The sequence below is a fragment of the Chironomus tepperi genome, unplaced genomic scaffold (genome assembly GCF_022539635.2).
Source record: "Chironomus tepperi strain 1889 unplaced genomic scaffold, CSIRO-AGI_Ctep_v1 contig_33, whole genome shotgun sequence".
Taxonomy (NCBI): domain Eukaryota; kingdom Metazoa; phylum Arthropoda; class Insecta; order Diptera; family Chironomidae; genus Chironomus; species Chironomus tepperi.
This window is the reverse complement of record NW_027226155.1, coordinates 1,043,701-1,062,481: the sequence shown is the minus strand read 5'-3', so window position 1 is coordinate 1,062,481 and position 18,781 is coordinate 1,043,701. Positions and strand designations below refer to the sequence as shown.

The window sequence follows — 18,781 nt, the reverse complement described above, 5'->3', positions numbered from 1 at the left end:
TCTTCCATGAGTCCTTATTACTATGGTATATTTTTAGCTATATGTAAAAAGCACATCAGACAGTCAACATTGGGAGAGGAAAAAAAAAAATATTGGTGAACTTGCGTAGAATTCAAAACCGCTCCCGGTGGTTTAAGGGAAAGAGTTTATAGCTGTTCACTATATGTGGAATAAAAGTATGAAAAAATATTCAGCTATTGGGTTATAATTTTTCATATTATGTTAGGTCAGAAGATGGAAAATGAGTTCATTGATTTTGAATCTAATTTTATTATTTTTAATATTTTTTTTTGACAACAGAATTTTTAAATATTACATACAGAACTTCTTTTATGTCCTCTTTTTTTCGAAATTCCACAACAACAAGAGATAAAGTGCTAATAAAAAACTTTTAAAATAATTTATTGTTGATTACTTGAGAAGCTGCTCATGGTTGACAAACTCGTCGTTGATGACGACGGTGAAAAGGGTCGATGTTCTACATTGCTTTGTCTTCCAACTCCCTGATGCTTTCCAATTAGCTTTAACAATTCAATTGTGTCAAATGCTTCACGCTTTTCATCGAGAATTCTATTTTAGTAATGTATAATAAGGGAAAAATAGGTAAATTGGAAATAATGTTTTCTTAAATAAGTAGGAAGCAGTAGGAAGGTGGACTGAGTCCGTTTTAACACATGACTGGATATTTTGTTATATTTATTCAGGGATGCATAGTTTAATAAGGTCAATCAATAGTCTTATTTGCATAAAGTTAAACTTTTAATAACTCGAATAGCAAATTACTAAGTAACAAGGGGACAGTACATTCATTACGTAACGCGAATCACATAACAACGGCTTTTAGACCCTTTACTCCCTCCATAGCAAGATATAGCCTCTTAAGAACGTTACGTAATGAAGTGAATGACCTGGTAAAGTTAAAGTCAGTAAATCAATTCCAAATCCAGCACTAGGTCAGAGTGACTTCGACAGGGTGCCAAATTCAAATCTAATCCGGCATCAAGTATAAGTCACGTCGGCTTGGAGCCAGATTTCAGAAAACGAGTGGACAACTTGGCATAATGTTCAATTAAAACTGGATCTACGACCTACGTCGACTAATTGAGTATTAAATGGAACGTTCCGCAGAAAATGTCATTAGTCAACCGTAGATTCAGCTATCCCTAATAAGATCTAGTTATCCCTAACAGGCAAAGAGACCGCTTTTAGGTACCGTTGTGATATTTCTGTCACATGAAAGCATGCTCTTTGTCTGTTATGTTATTAATCATATATTATGTCAAGCTGTCCACTCGGACAGTAAATTCTTTCAAAAAGCAGCTAAACACGCTCAAAACAACTCAAGGACACAATCAAGACACAATAATTGTCTCATTAACTGCTTACATTGTATGAATTTCTAAATAATTAATTACCTGCTCGATGCTTCCTTTAAATGCTCAATAAAATCTTTCCCAATGACGTCAGCAAATGAATCAGGTTGTAAATTGGAAAGTAGTTCCAAATCAGGCTCACTTAAAATTGACATATTACATTTGTTGTTGCTTAACAGACTTATTAGTTTCTTAAGATGAATCTTTTCCACATCATTGTTATTTATTTCCTCTCCATTGTGGGTTGTGATGGTGAGATATTGTGTTGGCTGTTGATACACGTGTACATAATAAATTATACAGTAATAACATAAAAATTGTTGAGATCAGACATCAACTTACATCAATCCATTGTTCACCACTAAAAACAGCAATTAATTCCGTATTCGGTTCCAATGTTTGAAAGTAATCCTCGTCATCAATCTCTGTGCCATCTGAATCCAAATGAATTCGTGGTAATTCGGGCTTACCAAATTTTTCCGATGATTTTCTTTGTAATTCACGGAGATTTCCAGCGACAACTGCCTTTTTTATCTGGCGAGTTATATCTTTGATCTTTTATGTGGCGGGTTTGGTTTAGTGGAAAGGAAAAAGAAAATAAACATTCAAAAACGAGACTGCGATAAAGGATATGAGATAGGATAGATTATAAAAATTCACTGCTGCATGGATAATGTGAAGGCTTATGATATATTTTTTTTTTGAATGCTCTATTCATTCTGTGCATGTATATTATTCTTTTTCATAGCTTTTTGATGAATTATGTATGCTTATAGCTATATAAAAGCTCTTTTTTTACACTATAGAATAATTTTTTATCATAGATACAGTTTTTCAACAACACATCTTCATGATGTTCCGTTTTATTATTAGGGTGGAGATTGTCAGTGTTGGAATCAGTGACGTAGACAAACCTGAATAATTCTTTCAACAGAAATATGGAAATTGGCTGTAATATTTGGTATTTTGTAACAGATTGAAATTTTGAACGGCTCTGAACTTTGTGACAATATGGGAAGGAAAACATATGATAATCAATATACGGTTGTCTCAATTGTTATGCAAGAAAATTCGTCATTTTTGAAACAATATGAGCAATATGGCTCAGATATGTAGCACATAATAATTTAATATGATTAATAAATCTGTATAAGGATGTTGAATTTTTGAAGGGCTTCGATATTTACGTCATTCTCGATTATCAACCCGAGCAGCAATATAGTCCTAGTAGCAATATCGACAAATTCCACACTTAATCCTTTTACGGTGCAATTATACCACTTAGGAATCTAAAACCGTACGCAAAACAGCAATATGGAACAATTATTAAAGGTTTTGTCTCGAAATCAGGTAAAAAATTGTTCTTAACTACAAGACAGAGTCCGAGACAGAATTTTTTTGAAGGATTTTGAGTCAAACACATTTTTCTGATCAAAAGTTGCAGTGAAATCTTCAAAATCTTGCCATTGCCGACCATTTAGGGGAAATTTTCAGATTTTTGTCACATATTCATTGTTCGTCTTAAATTATTGTCAGTGTAGATCACTGCCACAACGCCACGATAATGGCAGTACTTGGAGCCTCCCTGACGCAGCAGTGACTATAAATTTTGCCTCAATGTGCCGCTCGGAAAAGTTTGTTGAATTTTTTGACTTGAATCTTAAACCTTTTGACGTCTTACGTCATGCTTTTGCGTTTCACTTAGAGAAATTCTTGAAAATATGTTACGACGGAATTTGTGTTAAGGAATAAGGAATTCATTTGGGTTTTCTAAGAAGAAGTTACTTGTGCCTGAAGCAAATTGCTAATAAAAGCTCGGTTGAACAGGTTTTCTGACTCTTTGCTGCGTATTTACTGATTTTTATTAAATTTGATGACCTTGAATTTTGTAGATTTCTTGACATAATCATTCTGACAGATTGAAGCATAACAATTCCGAGTGGACAAAAAGCCGTATTATTGTCCATTCGGGAACAATGTCATCTCAATGTAATCGTTTAGACAGCTAAGTTTATACAAATCCTTCACATTCTAATGTCAGCTACAATGATGTTTTTCCATCATCCTCGCTTCCAACCCACATAACAACACTGCTCTATGCTACACATTGATATAGATACTATGTTTATATCTATACACAACTATCATTAGCCTCTTTTTCTTAAATTTACATTTATGACTTTCTCTTCCTTCTTTTCTTCTTGCAAATTGGAACGAAAATATTAAATATGAATGATATGGATAAAGCACTGTAAGTGTCGTTTGCATTCATGCTTTAAATTTGTGACTTTTTTGGGAATATTCGTCCATAATAAAGAAAAATTTTCCTCAAAGGATAGAACAAAATAAATTTTTTTTTGTGTACCTTGTAAGGCTTCTTTTTCCACTCATCATCGTGAAAATTCATTTTAAAAGTGATTCCGAACACCCAATGAACAAGTTTAAATGAGTCTTAATTACAAACTTTAATTACTTCCTGGTGAAAATAATATTTTTTTTTTCTTATAAAAATTTACGGCAGTTTTTTTAAAGATCACAAACTAGCGGATGCTGTGAGAATTATTGCGACTGTGCAGGAAAAATTTATGAAAATTCTCTCATAATGGGAGAGTGAGAGTCGGAAAATATTCACCACAGTTTTCTCTGCCACGTGATTCTGCTCGTCTGTGTTTACAAAAATTGTTCTTCTTTTTGTTCCATACAAACTGTAAATATTATTTTCCTCTCATCTCATCTCCTTCCTATGCTTTCATTCTACTCAATATTGTTTCATTTCTATGGAAATATTTACGTCAAAATATGTTTTTTTTTTGTTCCTTCCTATAAAGACTTACAAGCTATCTTCTTCTTCTTCGTCCAAAAATGAAATAAAATAAATACTTTGTTTTGAGATTTATGGAGATTTTGTTTTAATGAAAATGTTAAATGAGATTATAAGGTTTTTGTATAAACATAGAGAGTGTTGTAATTTGTGGGATTTTACCTGTACTGAGGTGTGTCAGTACACATAGATTCTGATGAAAGGTATTTAAAGGGTTTATGTATAAAATAAATGAAATTGCAATTAAACAGGTTGCTGCTGATTTATTTTGTAATAGAATGATACTGAATAGCAAAAGTCTGGTAATTGATTTGAAATCCAGCCTCAGGGTGGGGTAGTCAGAAATTTTTAAGGTGGAGGATTCAAAAATTTTAATTTAAAATTTCTTCAGGATCTTCGGAAAATTTGACTGAATTTTTAAAAAAAAACTTAGGGTGCTCCAACCCCCTAATGCCCCATTCCCCTTGACTTCACCCTTATACGTGACTCTGGCATGGTGTGAGATTTGAATCGAATTCGATACTAAGTCAGAGTTACACCGACTTGATGTCAGATTTTGAATTTATTAGCCAATTTGTACTGTAGTTGTAGTCAGCGAAAAAGCAGAAGTGGTTAAAAGTGTCGATCTACCGACTCATAACGACCTGGGTTCAATCCCACGGAAAGTCTAGTCGGATTCAGACGCTTTTCTGCTGTTTCTAGTCGAATCAACTCGATTTGTGCATTCGCGTCACACAAATTGAGCCTGCGGGCATGCAACTGTGTAACGTTTACAAAATAGCGTTTCAGTTTTCTATGAAGAACCATCTCCACTTTTCCTAAAGCTCTTAAATTGCATCTTCAATACATGTGGATGTGAATTGTAATGTATTGACTGTATTCGTAAGGCATACATCAAGTAAAGTTACTTTTCTATGTGGATATCCTAAAGAAAATTCAATAAAACGAGAAAAAAATGCAATAAAGTCGAAGGCTTGCTGTTTTCTTATTATAGAATAAGTTATTTTTAAAAGACACGTTTCTAATATATTCATGATAAGAGATCAGAAATTCTAGGAACGTTGGAAATTACGTAATGCTTCGGAGAAAATGGAGGTTTACAATTTTGCTATGAAATATAAACTTTGGTTCATGATTTTGTTACAAAGCGTTTCGGTAGGAGTGTAGGAGTGGTGGGTGTATTTCTGAATGCTCTATTTTTATCGTTATGTAATTTTAGAATGTTTCCTGAATATTATTTTTGAAAAAAGATTCAAAGCTTCATGAAATGAGTAGGAGATATGTTAAGGATCTGTTCACTTATTATGTCACACAAAAAGATGGCTTTTTAGAGCCTTTTACTTGCTTCGCTAGCCGTATTGACCAAGTGTGATCCATGGCCTCCCTCAGTCGGCTCCTGAAGCTGGCTCTATCGCTTGCAACCGCTTAATAATTACCGATATCAAGTGTGATACTACAGAGAGCCCCTACTTAGTCAATTACTTGTGTTTTGCATTACATTCCTTTTACAGTATCACAGATAAATGATACGTGGAATTATAGCTTAAAGCCAATTCAAATTTTACATCAAGTTGAATCATTTTAATTCGACTTTTTGTACCAAATTCAAATCGACTTAAAATTCTGTCCTGATTTCTGCTTGAAATGATATTAAACTTGAATAAAAGAACTTACTGTTTATACAAAACATCCCAACCTTACTCTTGCTGTAAAACAAACAAATAAATTTAAATCTTTCGAAATTATAAACAGCTACAATATCTCAGCAAATAACAAAAATTATATAAACATTTTGAAGCTAATTAAAATGCATTCAGAGCTTTAGATCTAATAGCATTTCAGCTTTACTTTATTCATTTTCATTTACATTATCTTCATTCATAAAATCATAAAATAAAGTTTTCAAACATTTTCTCGAGAAAAAATTTATAAATTATACAAAATTAAAGAGAAATTATAAAGTTTGATTTCGTAAGGATATTCCATTAATCATCAACAATGCATGTAACAACGTAAAATAAATTTAATTGAGTGTATGAGGATGAAGTACTTTTGAATTGTTCTTGAGATGGATAGAAAGGCAGGATAATTGAATCAAGGATGGAAGGCAGAATGAGGTTAAGGAATTTTAAGTATATAAATCAACTATCATTGTCCTCGTCATGTTCGTCAAACAAAAAAAAAATAATAATTTAATTATAAAGAACATCATAAACTGCATATGGCATATAGTCAGCGACAAGTGTCTTAAGTTTTTCTTCACGTGTAATTGGTGTATATCTTGGCAATGGGAAAGCTTTTTGAATGGCATCAATAATTGTATGAATAGCAGGTGTTAAATCGGCAGTTACTTTTGTATAACGTTCCAATTGACGTATGGTAAATTCAAAGTACTTTTCATCAGCAATTTCAAAGCGCAACGAGTCATTCATATTCTTCCACATGAGTTTAGCTTGATCACATAATTCTTCATTATCCAACCATGCAGTTCCGGAGGCAAATTCACCAGCAGCAACAACAATCACTTGAACACCATGACGTCTCATTTCAGCACGAAGGCAAAGTGCTAAGCTTTCAATTGCATTAGAAATTGACGTTTGAATACCACGAACGGGATTGTAAATCTTCGACATAGCTGATGAAAGATATATAATGCGACCCTTTCCACGACGTACAATTGGCAGGAAGATTTGTGTGATACGAACGGTTCCAACAATGTTTGTATCAAGTGCCTTCTTTAATACTTGAGGTGGAATCCATTCAAGCTCACCAATTGCATTCCATTGATCGCAATGTAATAACGCCCACAGACCATTTGCTCCATCCGGCAAGTTGTTTTCAATAAACTTTGCGGCCTCTTGCATCTGTCGACAAAATTAATTAATGTACATTTCATACAATAAAAAAATGGAAGTAAATGAACAATTTTTTCATACTTGTGAGTCAGATGAAGCATCAATTTGAACAATACGAACACGAGCTGAACATTCCTCAGTGAGTAATTCGGCATCAGCATTTTCAGCAACATTTTTAAATCCAGCAAAAACCGTAAATCCAATTTCATCGAGTTTTTTGCACAAATACCATGCTAATGGATTTTCGCATCCGGTAACTAAAACAGCTTTTCCTGATGCTGAGACCTATGTGTTATGGACGAAAAAAATAAATTATTATTTTAATAAAACACGAGGAAAAAAACAAAATTTTTTGTCACATGTCACTAGGCGAGGAATATCAAGAGAGGGACTTTTTTTTAATTAATGTAGACTATGTGAATTTTTTTTGCTGGTGTGAAGATGGCTTGATGTTTTTTTAAAATTAATTTATAAAGTAAATGAGAATTGACAATGTTTTGTGGAATGTCAATTTAGTGTTAAGTAGCTTGGACGATGAACAGACATTTGAATAATTAAAAATGCAGACAAATATTAAGGCTAAAGTTGAGAACTTATGACTAATAGTTTTTTAAATTGCGCGATGAAGTCCATAATTTCATGAAAATTCTCCTATATTCATTCTTAAATCCTTTAACAATTTAATAGCCCAGAAGCTCCTTTGAATTTCATCGATTGACACACATTGAGATGTTATTACCACAGCATCAAGGATGTAGTATTCTTAAGTGGCAGCAAATGGTCAAATTCGACTGTTTTCGTCTAAGAGTCGTTCACAAAGGGGAGGGAGAGGAATCTAATTTAAACAATAGAAATTCCATGAATCTAGTTTGTTATTCTATAACTTAATAAATGAACGGACCCACTAAGTTTGCTGCTTCCTCGCTGTCATAGCGGCATCATTTCAATATGTGACGATTGGTTTCTAATCTTGGAAAGTATAAAATTCATCTAAAACAGCTGGCCTGCCGACAAATAATGCAGAAATGCATCATTATACGAGCTAAATTGAAAAGCCGAAAACTGCAGGTTTTTGCATCTAAAATGAAAGAATTGCAGGTCTACCCATCGGGTTCCGATTTAGAAAATAGTTCCATAAATTCCAAATTGACTGTAAATTCAGTCCAACTCTCAATAAGTACATCTTCCTCTCCCTTTTTTATGTCTTTATGCTTTCAAACATGGAAGGCACATGGGAAAAAAGCTCATTCAGCATAAATAAGTACACAATATTTTACGAACAGTCTACTACTATAAGAGGATGATAAAAACTAGGTTATTTGTGCCAACACACACAAAAAATAATAACAACATAAATATACTTAAAAAATGTTTCTCTATTCTATGATGTTTTCATAATCATCGCTGTCATTTTCCTATTACAAACTGTTTAGACAAATGGTACCTTCAAAATGAGACAGGAATAATTTTTCTATACGTGAGTCGAAGAGAAATTTATTTTAAATACTTTATCATTTGGGAAAATGAGGATAGTATTTTTTGATTTTTATAAAATGAGTCGGACAGACAAAATTAAAAATGATTTTTAAGAGGTGAATGAATGAGTGGCTGATGATGACAGTTCTTGAGCGCATTAGGTCTATTTTGGAACAGTATTCTATTTTGGTTTAGAGTAAGGTGTCTTTTATAGTGTTTTTTATCAAAATTCTCAATTATACCAGTGGTGGTCAACCTTTGTGTCACGACAAACTAGAGTGATCGATGCCATGTGAAGTTTTGGTCGTGGCTAACCACTAAGATGTGCCGTGACACAAATAGGATTGCCTACCACTGAATTAGACATTGGTTCTCAAAATAAGCTTCAACATACACACTTCAGTGTCATCAAAAGCTTCAAATGTGCCGCCACAGTCTTCGAAACGCACCAAATTTGCACTATGACCATTCATTTAGATTATGTGTGCCGAACAGCACAAATCGGTTGATCGATCGAAAATCGAGCATCAGTCTGCTGTAGCATGTTTCCGAATCCGACACTAGGGTCGGTTTAAACTAGAGTGTCGAAATCGTTTCAAACATGGAGACATACCAAAATCACGCCTACCTGGTGTCGAATTTTGAATCACTTGTACTATTCAGACATGTCATTATCAAAAATGCTTGAAAAACACTGCAATTAAAGAGTCCAAATTTTCACATACGAATAAAAACTTTGCGGCTGCTTAGCAGTCACACCTACAAAAAAATCAATAAACATCTCATCCCCTCAACTGCTTCCGTATAATTTTTTGCTTATTTTTCTTTTAATTTTAATCTGGAAAATTTCCCGTAGCTTTATTGCTAATTCTAATTTAATAAAAAAAGAGATTATTTTATCTGGCAATTGAGACATTAAATTTATTAAGAAGAAGAAAGAAATTTTGAATCTGCAGACTTTCACTTAGTAAGTAAACACATTTATATTAGCCAGAATGAGCTAAAAAGGCAAAATTCTGTGATCAAAAGACATAACGACAGATTTACACCAAAAAGATTAAAATCTATTTAAATTAAACTGCTTTTTTTAACGACATTTGCTAACTATTTAAATCATAAATTTTCCTTTTGTAGCACACTTTTATTATCTACATCAATAAGCACCTGCCAGTAGAGTATTGCATAGAAAAAAAGTTTTTAAAAATAAAGGCAAAGTGAGAAAAAAAAATTAAAAAGATAAAATTGTCTGTTTATTTTGAAATGAAGGGTAATTAGGATTGAATAATTGATGGCGTTTAAATTCTTATTACAAAAAAAAGTGAAAATTGTGACCGACTTAAATTACGAAACGTGATATTTCCGTACGGCACGAGATCAAAATAAATTTTGTCTTAAATTAACTTTTGGCGATTCTAAATTCTAATTTAAATTGAAAATTATATTAAAATAGCTCACATGCTGTGGAATTTAATTACAGCCATAACATCAACTGTGAACTTTCGTCTCACAATTTTTTATTATAGTTAAAACAGCAGTTACTAGAGCATTTCTTTTATGCATATGATCTCAACATATTTATAGCTTTCTAAATGTATTTTTAACAGAACGCAGATCTAAAATTAAAGTTGACTCTTTTTACTCATTTCACTTTTCAACAACAGACTACAGCGGCACTTGTTTGTGAGGGGATTAACAAGTTAAAAAAATGATGAAATATGCAAGTATCATCGCCATTTGAGCTGTCACTAAAGATGAGATTACATAACGTAATATTGACTAGTAGATCATTTGTTAATTGTTCGTATAAGTCGTATTTAAAATAGAGCCGCGTCGACTCTTGTAGACTTTTCCATACAAAACCCGATTCCACTCCAATCCGTGCTTTTTAAAAACTAATAATATCACTAAAACAAGCAAAATTTAATTTTCGGATAGATTCAATTGATTAAACTCTCGTGGTCCCGTCTGCGGACATTCATATGGGTCATTTGATATAGCTCCAGTTACAAACACGACTAATTAAAATATCCTGTCTACATTAAACGTGTAAACCAAAGATTTATGGGTTCTGCATGTTTTAATTGCAGTATTTTCGTGTTTCATTTCTTTCGTCATGTGAGGTATTGGATTATTTGGTAAATTTTAAATATTTTTGTGCAGTACAGGAGTTGGTGAATTGCTGATTTAATGAAAATGCATAACCTTATGCAGGAAATTGGAATTTTTGCTTTAAAAATTGGTTTAGTTCAACTTCCAAGAGGCCGTCAGAGCAACGTCTCGTTCTACTGATAATACGACGATGGAGCGGTACCCTAGTGAGCATGCTGTGCTGCTCGGGAACCAAATTTGTGACAGTCAATGAAAACATTTAAGATATTTAAAATTAAATTCCTCAAGCAATACTTTTTGGAATCCCTAACACACAATGATCATCTAAATGAGCTCATGAGCACCTAAATGAGCATGCTCATAAGTATACTAAATCAAAATAATTAAGCTTCTAGCCTATTCATTAACAAACATTCACCAAAATCCTAAACCAAAATTCGAATTTTTATTAGCCAAAAATTTTTGTTTATTGATTCAATATTTCATGAAAACTCGTGCGTATATATCATATGGTCTACAATTTATTTCTACATCATAAATTTATTATGAAGATAGACTAAAGATAAATAATAAAAAAAAACTCAATGAACACACAGATTATACGAACAATTGAACAATATTTTCATGTCGATGCTTTAATCTCATCTTGTGTATTGTGTACGATTTTTTTTGGGGAATTTCGGGAGTAAGATTAGGGTGGGGTTATGCTGGAAACAATTTTTTGTGTGGTTTTGGATCGATTGATTGGATTTGAGACTAGAAAAAATCAGCATAAATAGCGAACACTTGGTCTTAACTGCTCAGAAAGCTCAAGTCATGGAAATTTGTCAAAATCTGACTCCAGTTTGACTTAACTCTGGTCTAAGGCCGGATCTCATCGAATCTAAAGCTAAATTTAATTAAATCTGGCCTGGGGCCAGAGTCACTCAAGTCTGATTCCGGAATTTGATTTAGTTCTATGCCGTGTGGCTTCCTGCCCGATCGGCACAAATTGAAATGTTGCCACCACGGCGACGACTCGGTCGTATACTTAAAGCCAAGTGGCTGCCACTTGGCAAATTCGGTTGTTTTCGCCAAGTGGCAGCCACTTGGCTTTAAGTATACGATCGAGTCGTCGCCATGGTGGCAACATTTCAATTTGTGCCGATCGGGCTGGTTGACCACCCATTAACCAGCATCAAGCTCAAGCATTATCCCACAAATAGACAACATAAGTACTAGACATATGGCTTCTATCTATTTAAGAAACATTCACACAGACCCTAACAAGCACTTTAAAGTGAAATTCAATTTCTTCTTCTTCAATTCGCTTTTTATTGTCCGGGAAAAAGTATAAAAGCGAATTGTTTTTCATGAATACAATCTTTCGTGTGTAGTATACACGCAAGTTTCATTCTTTCATTTTTTTTAATGTATATACAAGAAATTTTTTCTTGGCTGTTAAATAAGCTAAAAATAAAGAAAGAGAGAAGAAATATTATTTTCCCGGTCCTGCGATCAGCGACCGAATTGACTTGGAATTTTTCCAGAAATTTTCTTATTTTCATAAAATTTTTCATGCATTGACGATATGCGGATGATGAGATTTTCTCGTGTAAGAGACGCGCTCCTATGTAATAATATCAACAGACATCGCATGAGAGAATAAATAAACGTATATACAAAGATTTTTCATTTAATTCTCCGGCTTCTTAAATTTTGTGTGGATGCAAATGTTAGTGGAAATTGAGGGGACAATTGGAAGCACTTTGAATTGGAAGATATAAGCCATGAAGGGAAAGTAATAATAGTGGAAAATCCGGTCTCAGGCTAACTAGACTCTAGTCCGTTGCTTGATTTGATATATTCTGGAATCAAGTCAGGATGAAGGCCCGGAGTGGAGAAGAGTACGTTAGAAATAGTCATTAACTTGCCATCAACTTAAAAAAGCCATCAACAAGTTAATGACTAGTTCTAACTGTCTATCCTGACTTTATTCTAACTTTATTCCAGATTAAATCAAATTTAGCCTCGGGCTTGAGTCTCTCTGGCTTTTTTAAGTTGATGATAAGTTAATGACTAGTTCTAACGTATTTTTGTCCAATCCAGGTCAGGCTAATGCTAGATTTTCAGTCTTTTTTATGACTTCTGCCTTTCACGAAGAAAAGAGGTAATATTGATGAAGAGTCCTGAATAGCAAAAGTTCGATCAATTATTCTGCAACATGCCGGTTCTGACTTGGTACCGGATTCGATTTAAATTCGACACATTTCCAGAGTCACGTCGACCTGGTCCAGGATTTTGGATCGATTAATCGATTAATTAAAAGGCAAATATACCGCTTTAAAGTACCGAAACGGGTAATAGACTTTCCTAACAGGCAATGATACCACTTTTAGGTACCGTGTTGGGTTTTCTGTATCACGAATGCAAACTCTTTGTTTCTTGGTTCTTGTGCTATTTGAAAGAATGCAGTTAAAGAAAACAATTTGGATGATGCATTTTGTGGGTGGATAAAGTAGTTTTGTTTTCGAAGCTGAACACTTAAACAGAGATTTTATTCTTGTATAGACGATGGGTCATCTGAAGATTCCAAATTTTATATTGAATGAACCTGAATATGTGTTATATCCGTAGGAGGATCGTAATCAAAAATTTCACTTTTAACTGCAATTGTTGATTTTCCCGATTAAGTAAATATTTAAATAGTAGCCACCAAGTCTTGACTATTCTCATTCACTGACCTTTTTGTACTTGTTTTCTGTTTTCTATCGCACAAAACAAATTTTTGCAAGATATTTTCTTTTACTAGATACAATAAATATTTTTTTCGGCATTTAAACGTGCTGTGAAAATTGCTTATTTTCTTTTCTGAATATTTCGTGTTTACGATTATAGTCCTGATGGTGATTGCGTGTTTCATAACAATTTTGGTTCCTCTTCATTGTCTAAACTTTCTTATTATCCACATTAAAGGTGATCAATGAATTGTAAAATTACATGTAATTTCACGTGACTTAATTGATGGTTATTGAGAATGTTAGACTGATTCATCGCACTGCCGGGTGTGTGCTGATTAAAAATAGAGGAATCTAATTTTTGTTTACGAATTTTTAAGCATGTCAAGAAAAAAAAAAATTTGAAACGTGTTACAAAAAAAAAGGAAAATAAAAAAATCTGCCACGCTTCACAAGAAAAAGAAGCATAAATTCTTCTTCTGCTTATCTTCACTTATTGAGTTTCAGTATGAAAATAAAATAATTTATTTTTTTTTCTACACAGTTCATTTAAAGACTAATTGTTGTCTTTATCGCATTTTTTAAGGTTTTTAAGTATACATGAAAATTGACTGTTTACAAATTCCTTGCAAGTGTTAAAAAATTTAAAAAGATTAAAAAACTTAATTTATGATCAAAATCATTAATGTCCATTAGTCGTTATTGGCTTGATAGCTCGACCTTGTTTTGGGATAAATTGAATTACAGTTGATTCCTTTGGTCGTAATTTATTAGCCATTAAATTATTTTATGTGTGATATATTAGGTTGAATTTACATAAATCCAACATAAATCAATAATTAAGTGTATGTAAAATATTTGTGGGAAATTTACTAAATTGATTTAATTGTTGTAATCTAGGGATTTAAAATTTGGATGATTGAATGTTTTGGAACAGTACGTTATCCCTAACACCACAACATATTCGATAGGACTTGATTCCATCGCTGTATTGATGTTAATATGTGAAATTGCACTGATGGCATTATGATGGCTGATTTAGATTCTTTTTTACCTGATTCGCTGAATTGAGCTGATTCAATCCATAACTGACATCGAATTAAAATCTCATTTTCTCACCAACTTCCCACCTCGAACTTTCATTCATCAAATTCTCTCCACAATCCAGCTAAATCATCAAAATTTTAACTGAAAAGCATTCCTCAATGCGGAGCACGTAACCTTTTCAACATTCAAATAAACTTGAACTCTCAAAAAATAAAGAAAAATTTTTAGACATGAAGCTTTGATTGAGACATGCAAACCGACACGTGTGAGATTAAACAAACAGGTGTAGCCATCCAATGATACTGATGAATTTAAAAATTTACCTAGCGCATTTCAGTTTAATTAAAAATTTCATTTAATTGTTATTTTTTGTGCTGCAATACAGCATTTGATATGATTGACATTAAGGAATTAGTTTTCAATCAATTTAAAGATGCTTAAACGAGAAAATGAAATATTTTGTGAAAATTCAAGTATGAAATTAAATGAAAATATTTTTAAATTAAAAATTCCTGACAACATACGCAGGAAGGTATTATCATCAAAAATCCCTTCACGACCTTAAAAAGCGAGATTTTAATGCCATTTCTAATGAATTTATAACTCGAAATGTTACAATGCGACATATGACATTATTAAATTTTCCTCGTAGCTCTCAACTTTGCCATTCATAATAATTTCCTATGACAACGTCCCATCACTTTTGTGTACATTATTTCAAGCTTGATAATGTATCAGAAAGACTCAAGAGACACAAAAAAACAAAGCTATTTTCACGAAATTATGTCAAAATATTTTGTATGATTTAATAACCATTAACCTGTTTTTGTTTCGTATATAAGCCCATATATCCTATAAAACAGATTAATTCGTACATTTCATGGTCGTAAATTTCTGCTCATATGATCTTCATAATGATTCTCAATAATGTAAATACTAATTTATGATGATGTAATTGGAGATAAAGTTTTTGATATGTTTTCGGATGTTTAGGGGGATTTGGATGTTATGAATGGATTTTAGATGATTAGTAAGACTTGTTTTTGTTTATTTAAGATAGAAACATTAAAATAATTTTATGTTTAGTCTTACTAATCGTTGTCAGAGGCGTATGAAAGGGAGTAGGAGGATGAGAAGGTATGAAGGGGAATGGGTATGTGGGGGAAGGGTGTGGACCACAAAAATTAAGAACGGAATCAGAATATTTGCTTATATGCCAACTCAGGCTGCCCACCATTGTGGTAAATGCTTCAGAATCATGGAGAATGACTGCTGTACGTGAACATCTGAAAGAAGCCATGGATCATAATTGATCTGTACGATCAACGAAGTAAGTATGCATGTTAGAATTTAGAATCCTAAAAACCCAAGAAAATTGAAGAATTTTAAGTCTCAAAATCAAAAATTCTTCTTTTTGGATTGTTTCCTAATTCATGGCTTCATTCCTCCACCAACCTTAATTCAGCATGGCTACAGCCTAGATGTATATTTTGCATAATTTAGCCTCATCTCAAAATTTCTTTGAAGTATTTTTAATTCAACCTTTAATCAAATAAATCATCACGTTTATTTTACGACTTGCCATTTTTCAAGAAATTTAAATCAATTAATTTGCAAAAAAAAGAAAATTTCCGACCATGCCAACATGTTAAAGCTGTGGAAAATCTCATCTATTGGACAAATGAAACCAACGAAGCTGATAAGAATAGCACAAAATGTTGATGAACCCATAATTTAATTGGAAATTGGCAAAGGAAGAAGAGTGCGAATATCAAGGCTTAAATGCTAAGAAAAGATTGGAAGATTTGGGATTTTCTGAAGATTTTTTTTTGTGGGACTTTGGACATCTTCGAGTTTTTCTTCTTTAAGTTTTGATTGTTTTCAAATTAGCAGGAATGTTTTTGATCATAAATTTGGATTTTGAGACAGAAATAATCCCATAATTTTATAGATTGCTGTCTTTTTGACAATAACAAAGCAATAATTTTCACTTTTTCCTATCATTAAGAACTTAATTCCAACAATTAGTGACATCTTGGAAGTTACAAGGTGTGGAAATGGCTGAAAATCCGTCTTTAGGACGACTTGACTCTGGCCTGAGTCTGGATTTCATGAAGTTTGAAATAAAGCCTAAATCACGCAGGTCTGGGACCGGATCAAGCTGTGACAGGTCGCGCAAGTGACAGGCAGAAAAATTTCGCCTGTCGACAGACCTGCCGGATAACCTGTGACAGACGAGATTCGCGATAGATCAAAGAAATTTACATGTCAACAGGTAACGACGTCTAGGACAAGTCAATCTGCTCGAGTTCTACGTCTTGTGCTTTTAGACCATCATATCCCCTTGACTAGCTAAGTATATCCCTATTGTGTCTACCCAAAACAATATTTTTCCCGTTTCGCCAATTTGTTTATGATTTTTACAATCAAATTTGCTGACAAGTCACCCAAAAATATCTTCTCAAGCCTACGAATAACAGCACACAAACATTCCATCACAGAGTCGTTGTCAAGCTCATTTACTTTATAGCATCGTGGAAAATTTTTTCAAATATTTTTTTTTCTTGTATAAATCATTGTATTTACTCGAGATCCAACAACATTAAGCGTACATAAACAAAATAAAGTGATGGTAATAATTTTTTTGGCATAAGAAATAAAAAGGCAGTAATAGATTTTGAAATATTTCATGACAGATGGTTCAAGTGGAATCATGAATAATGTCAAAATAAAAGAAGAACTCACCTTTAAGTTGTGGTAAAAGAGGGTAAGCGTAACTGTCGCAATGGCGAGTAGAATAAAAATTCCAAATGTTGAAAATGCAAATTGAATTTCAAAGAATCCTAAAACGGCACTAAAGATGATGGCAACTGCATGACAATACAACAATGGAAGAAATAAACGATCAAAAATATCCCATGGTACTTCCTTGGAAATTGGTGCTACAATACTGCCACGTCTTAATGACTCATGGCGCAATGATAAACGACGTCTTTCATATGATGGAACCTGAATTTTAAAATAGAAAGGAAATGAATATTGAAAATAATTATTTTTGTGAAGCAGATTAATAAAAATTAAGGCGGAATGAGTGAGTGAATAAGGGCTTCGAATCTAAATCCAATATGACGTCCATTGACGTCAAACTATTTCTAGAAATGCATCTGCATATGCTACACATTAATCAAATTGATTTAAAGTCATTACGTATGAGCTTCGATATTTACCTGCATTTTGCCGGTCAGCAACTATTTTAGAATACTGAGCGCAAATTTGGAGGTGCAAAAAAAAATTGGAGATTTTGACTTCTTGTTTTATTAACGACAATAATTTTTCTCTTTTTCCTTTCAAATTTCAATTTGAGTGAAAAAAAAAATTCCAAAAAGAACTGCTGAACCACAGAAAAATTTCAGTTGCGATGCTAAAATTAGAAAGAAAAATATTATGAAATTTCTTATTCATCTTGTGATATTGCGCAATCAGTTAAGGAAAGTAGTGCTATTAAAATCCATTCATTCAACCATCCACAACATAAATCACTTCACAGATTCAATATAAAAATATTTTAATTTTAATGATTTTTTCTTCATCACAATTTTGCTTTCTTGCTAGATTTAATTATTATGCTCGTGTTCTGGCTTTTACAGCATCACAAAAAATAAAGAAAAACTTTTCATCTTTTCCATTTTAATTAAATTCTTCCACTACTGATTTTCAATCATCTATGAGAATCTCGTTAAACAAAAACTTCATCAATACACGTACTTAACACTTTATTCACTTCTTTACTCGCGGTATTCGATGTGTGGTGAACCGCTCGGCTCGAAACTTTAAATCCTACTATGACTTTTCTCAATAATATTAAAAAAAATTGTAAAGAAAAGAAAAATATTGAGAAGATCTTTCTTTATTTTTTAAGAAGAAAAAGAAAAAATCTTTTTAAGTTTGTGAGGAAAATGCGAAAATGACTAATAAATATCAGGAAGTAAGATTGACAATTTCGATGAGTTTTTTGGGGATAGGGCGCATTTAAATGTGAGGGTGTTTGTCTTGAGTAACGATTTCATCCTTAAAGGTATTCTTTATGGCTGCCACGATTACCAAATAGCCTCAGTGATGTAAATGAGTAGTGTTCTCTAGATTGGCATACATTTGTTCGCTTTGCCTTGAATCCTAATAAACTGCCGTATCGTCACTGTGTTGAAACTAACTTGAATGTGTGCCGATCGGCATCGTCTTGTTCATAAATTTTAATGTGTATAGTGCAGAGGTAGACAAAAGAGCTCATGGGATTAAAGTGGAGGAACAGAAAGGTGTTAAAACAGACCCTTTTTCACCTATGTCGCTTGAATATAGACCGACATACGGTAGCCTTATGAAAGA

The 18,781-nt window shown here is 32.9% G+C and overlaps 2 protein-coding genes across 2 annotated transcripts; both read right to left on the bottom strand.

The window, feature by feature from the left end:
• Positions 1-250: 250 nt before the first annotated feature.
• LOC139094571 (DNA fragmentation factor subunit alpha-like) lies at positions 251-3,908 on the bottom strand. Its single transcript, XM_070645663.1, has 4 exons — positions 3,739-3,908; positions 1,716-1,928; positions 1,416-1,642; positions 251-570 (listed from the first exon to the last, which is right to left on the bottom strand). The coding sequence occupies exons 1-4, from the start codon at positions 3,778-3,780 to the stop codon at positions 402-404; spliced, it is 651 nt and encodes a 216-aa protein (XP_070501764.1). The 5' UTR covers positions 3,781-3,908; the 3' UTR covers positions 251-401.
• A 2,106-nt stretch (positions 3,909-6,014) lies between these two features.
• Positions 6,015-18,298, bottom strand: LOC139094474 (D-beta-hydroxybutyrate dehydrogenase, mitochondrial). The gene is made up of 5 exons (XM_070645512.1): positions 18,164-18,298; positions 17,626-17,819; positions 17,144-17,407; positions 7,131-7,334; positions 6,015-7,058 (listed from the first exon to the last, which is right to left on the bottom strand). Exons 2-5 carry the CDS (start codon positions 17,629-17,631, stop codon positions 6,387-6,389), a joined length of 1,146 nt encoding a protein of 381 aa, XP_070501613.1. The 5' UTR covers positions 17,632-17,819; positions 18,164-18,298; the 3' UTR covers positions 6,015-6,386.
• Between the last annotated feature and the right edge of the window lie 483 nt (positions 18,299-18,781).

Coding starts and splice junctions, on each gene's coding strand:
- LOC139094571 (XM_070645663.1), bottom strand. CDS start 3,780: ATGAATTTTCACGATGATGAGTGGAAAAAGAAGCCTTACAAG. Junction 1,643..1,715: donor GTGGTGAACAATGGATTGAT/GTAAGTTGATGT, acceptor GTGTATCAACAG/CCAACACAATATCTCACCAT. Junction 571..1,415: donor TTAAAGGAAGCATCGAGCAG/GTAATTAATTAT, acceptor TTACTAAAATAG/AATTCTCGATGAAAAGCGTG.
- LOC139094474 (XM_070645512.1), bottom strand. Junction 7,335..17,143: donor TCTTTTACCACAACTTAAAG/GTGAGTTCTTCT, acceptor CATAACACATAG/GTCTCAGCATCAGGAAAAGC. Junction 7,059..7,130: donor ATGCTTCATCTGACTCACAA/GTATGAAAAAAT, acceptor TTTTGTCGACAG/ATGCAAGAGGCCGCAAAGTT.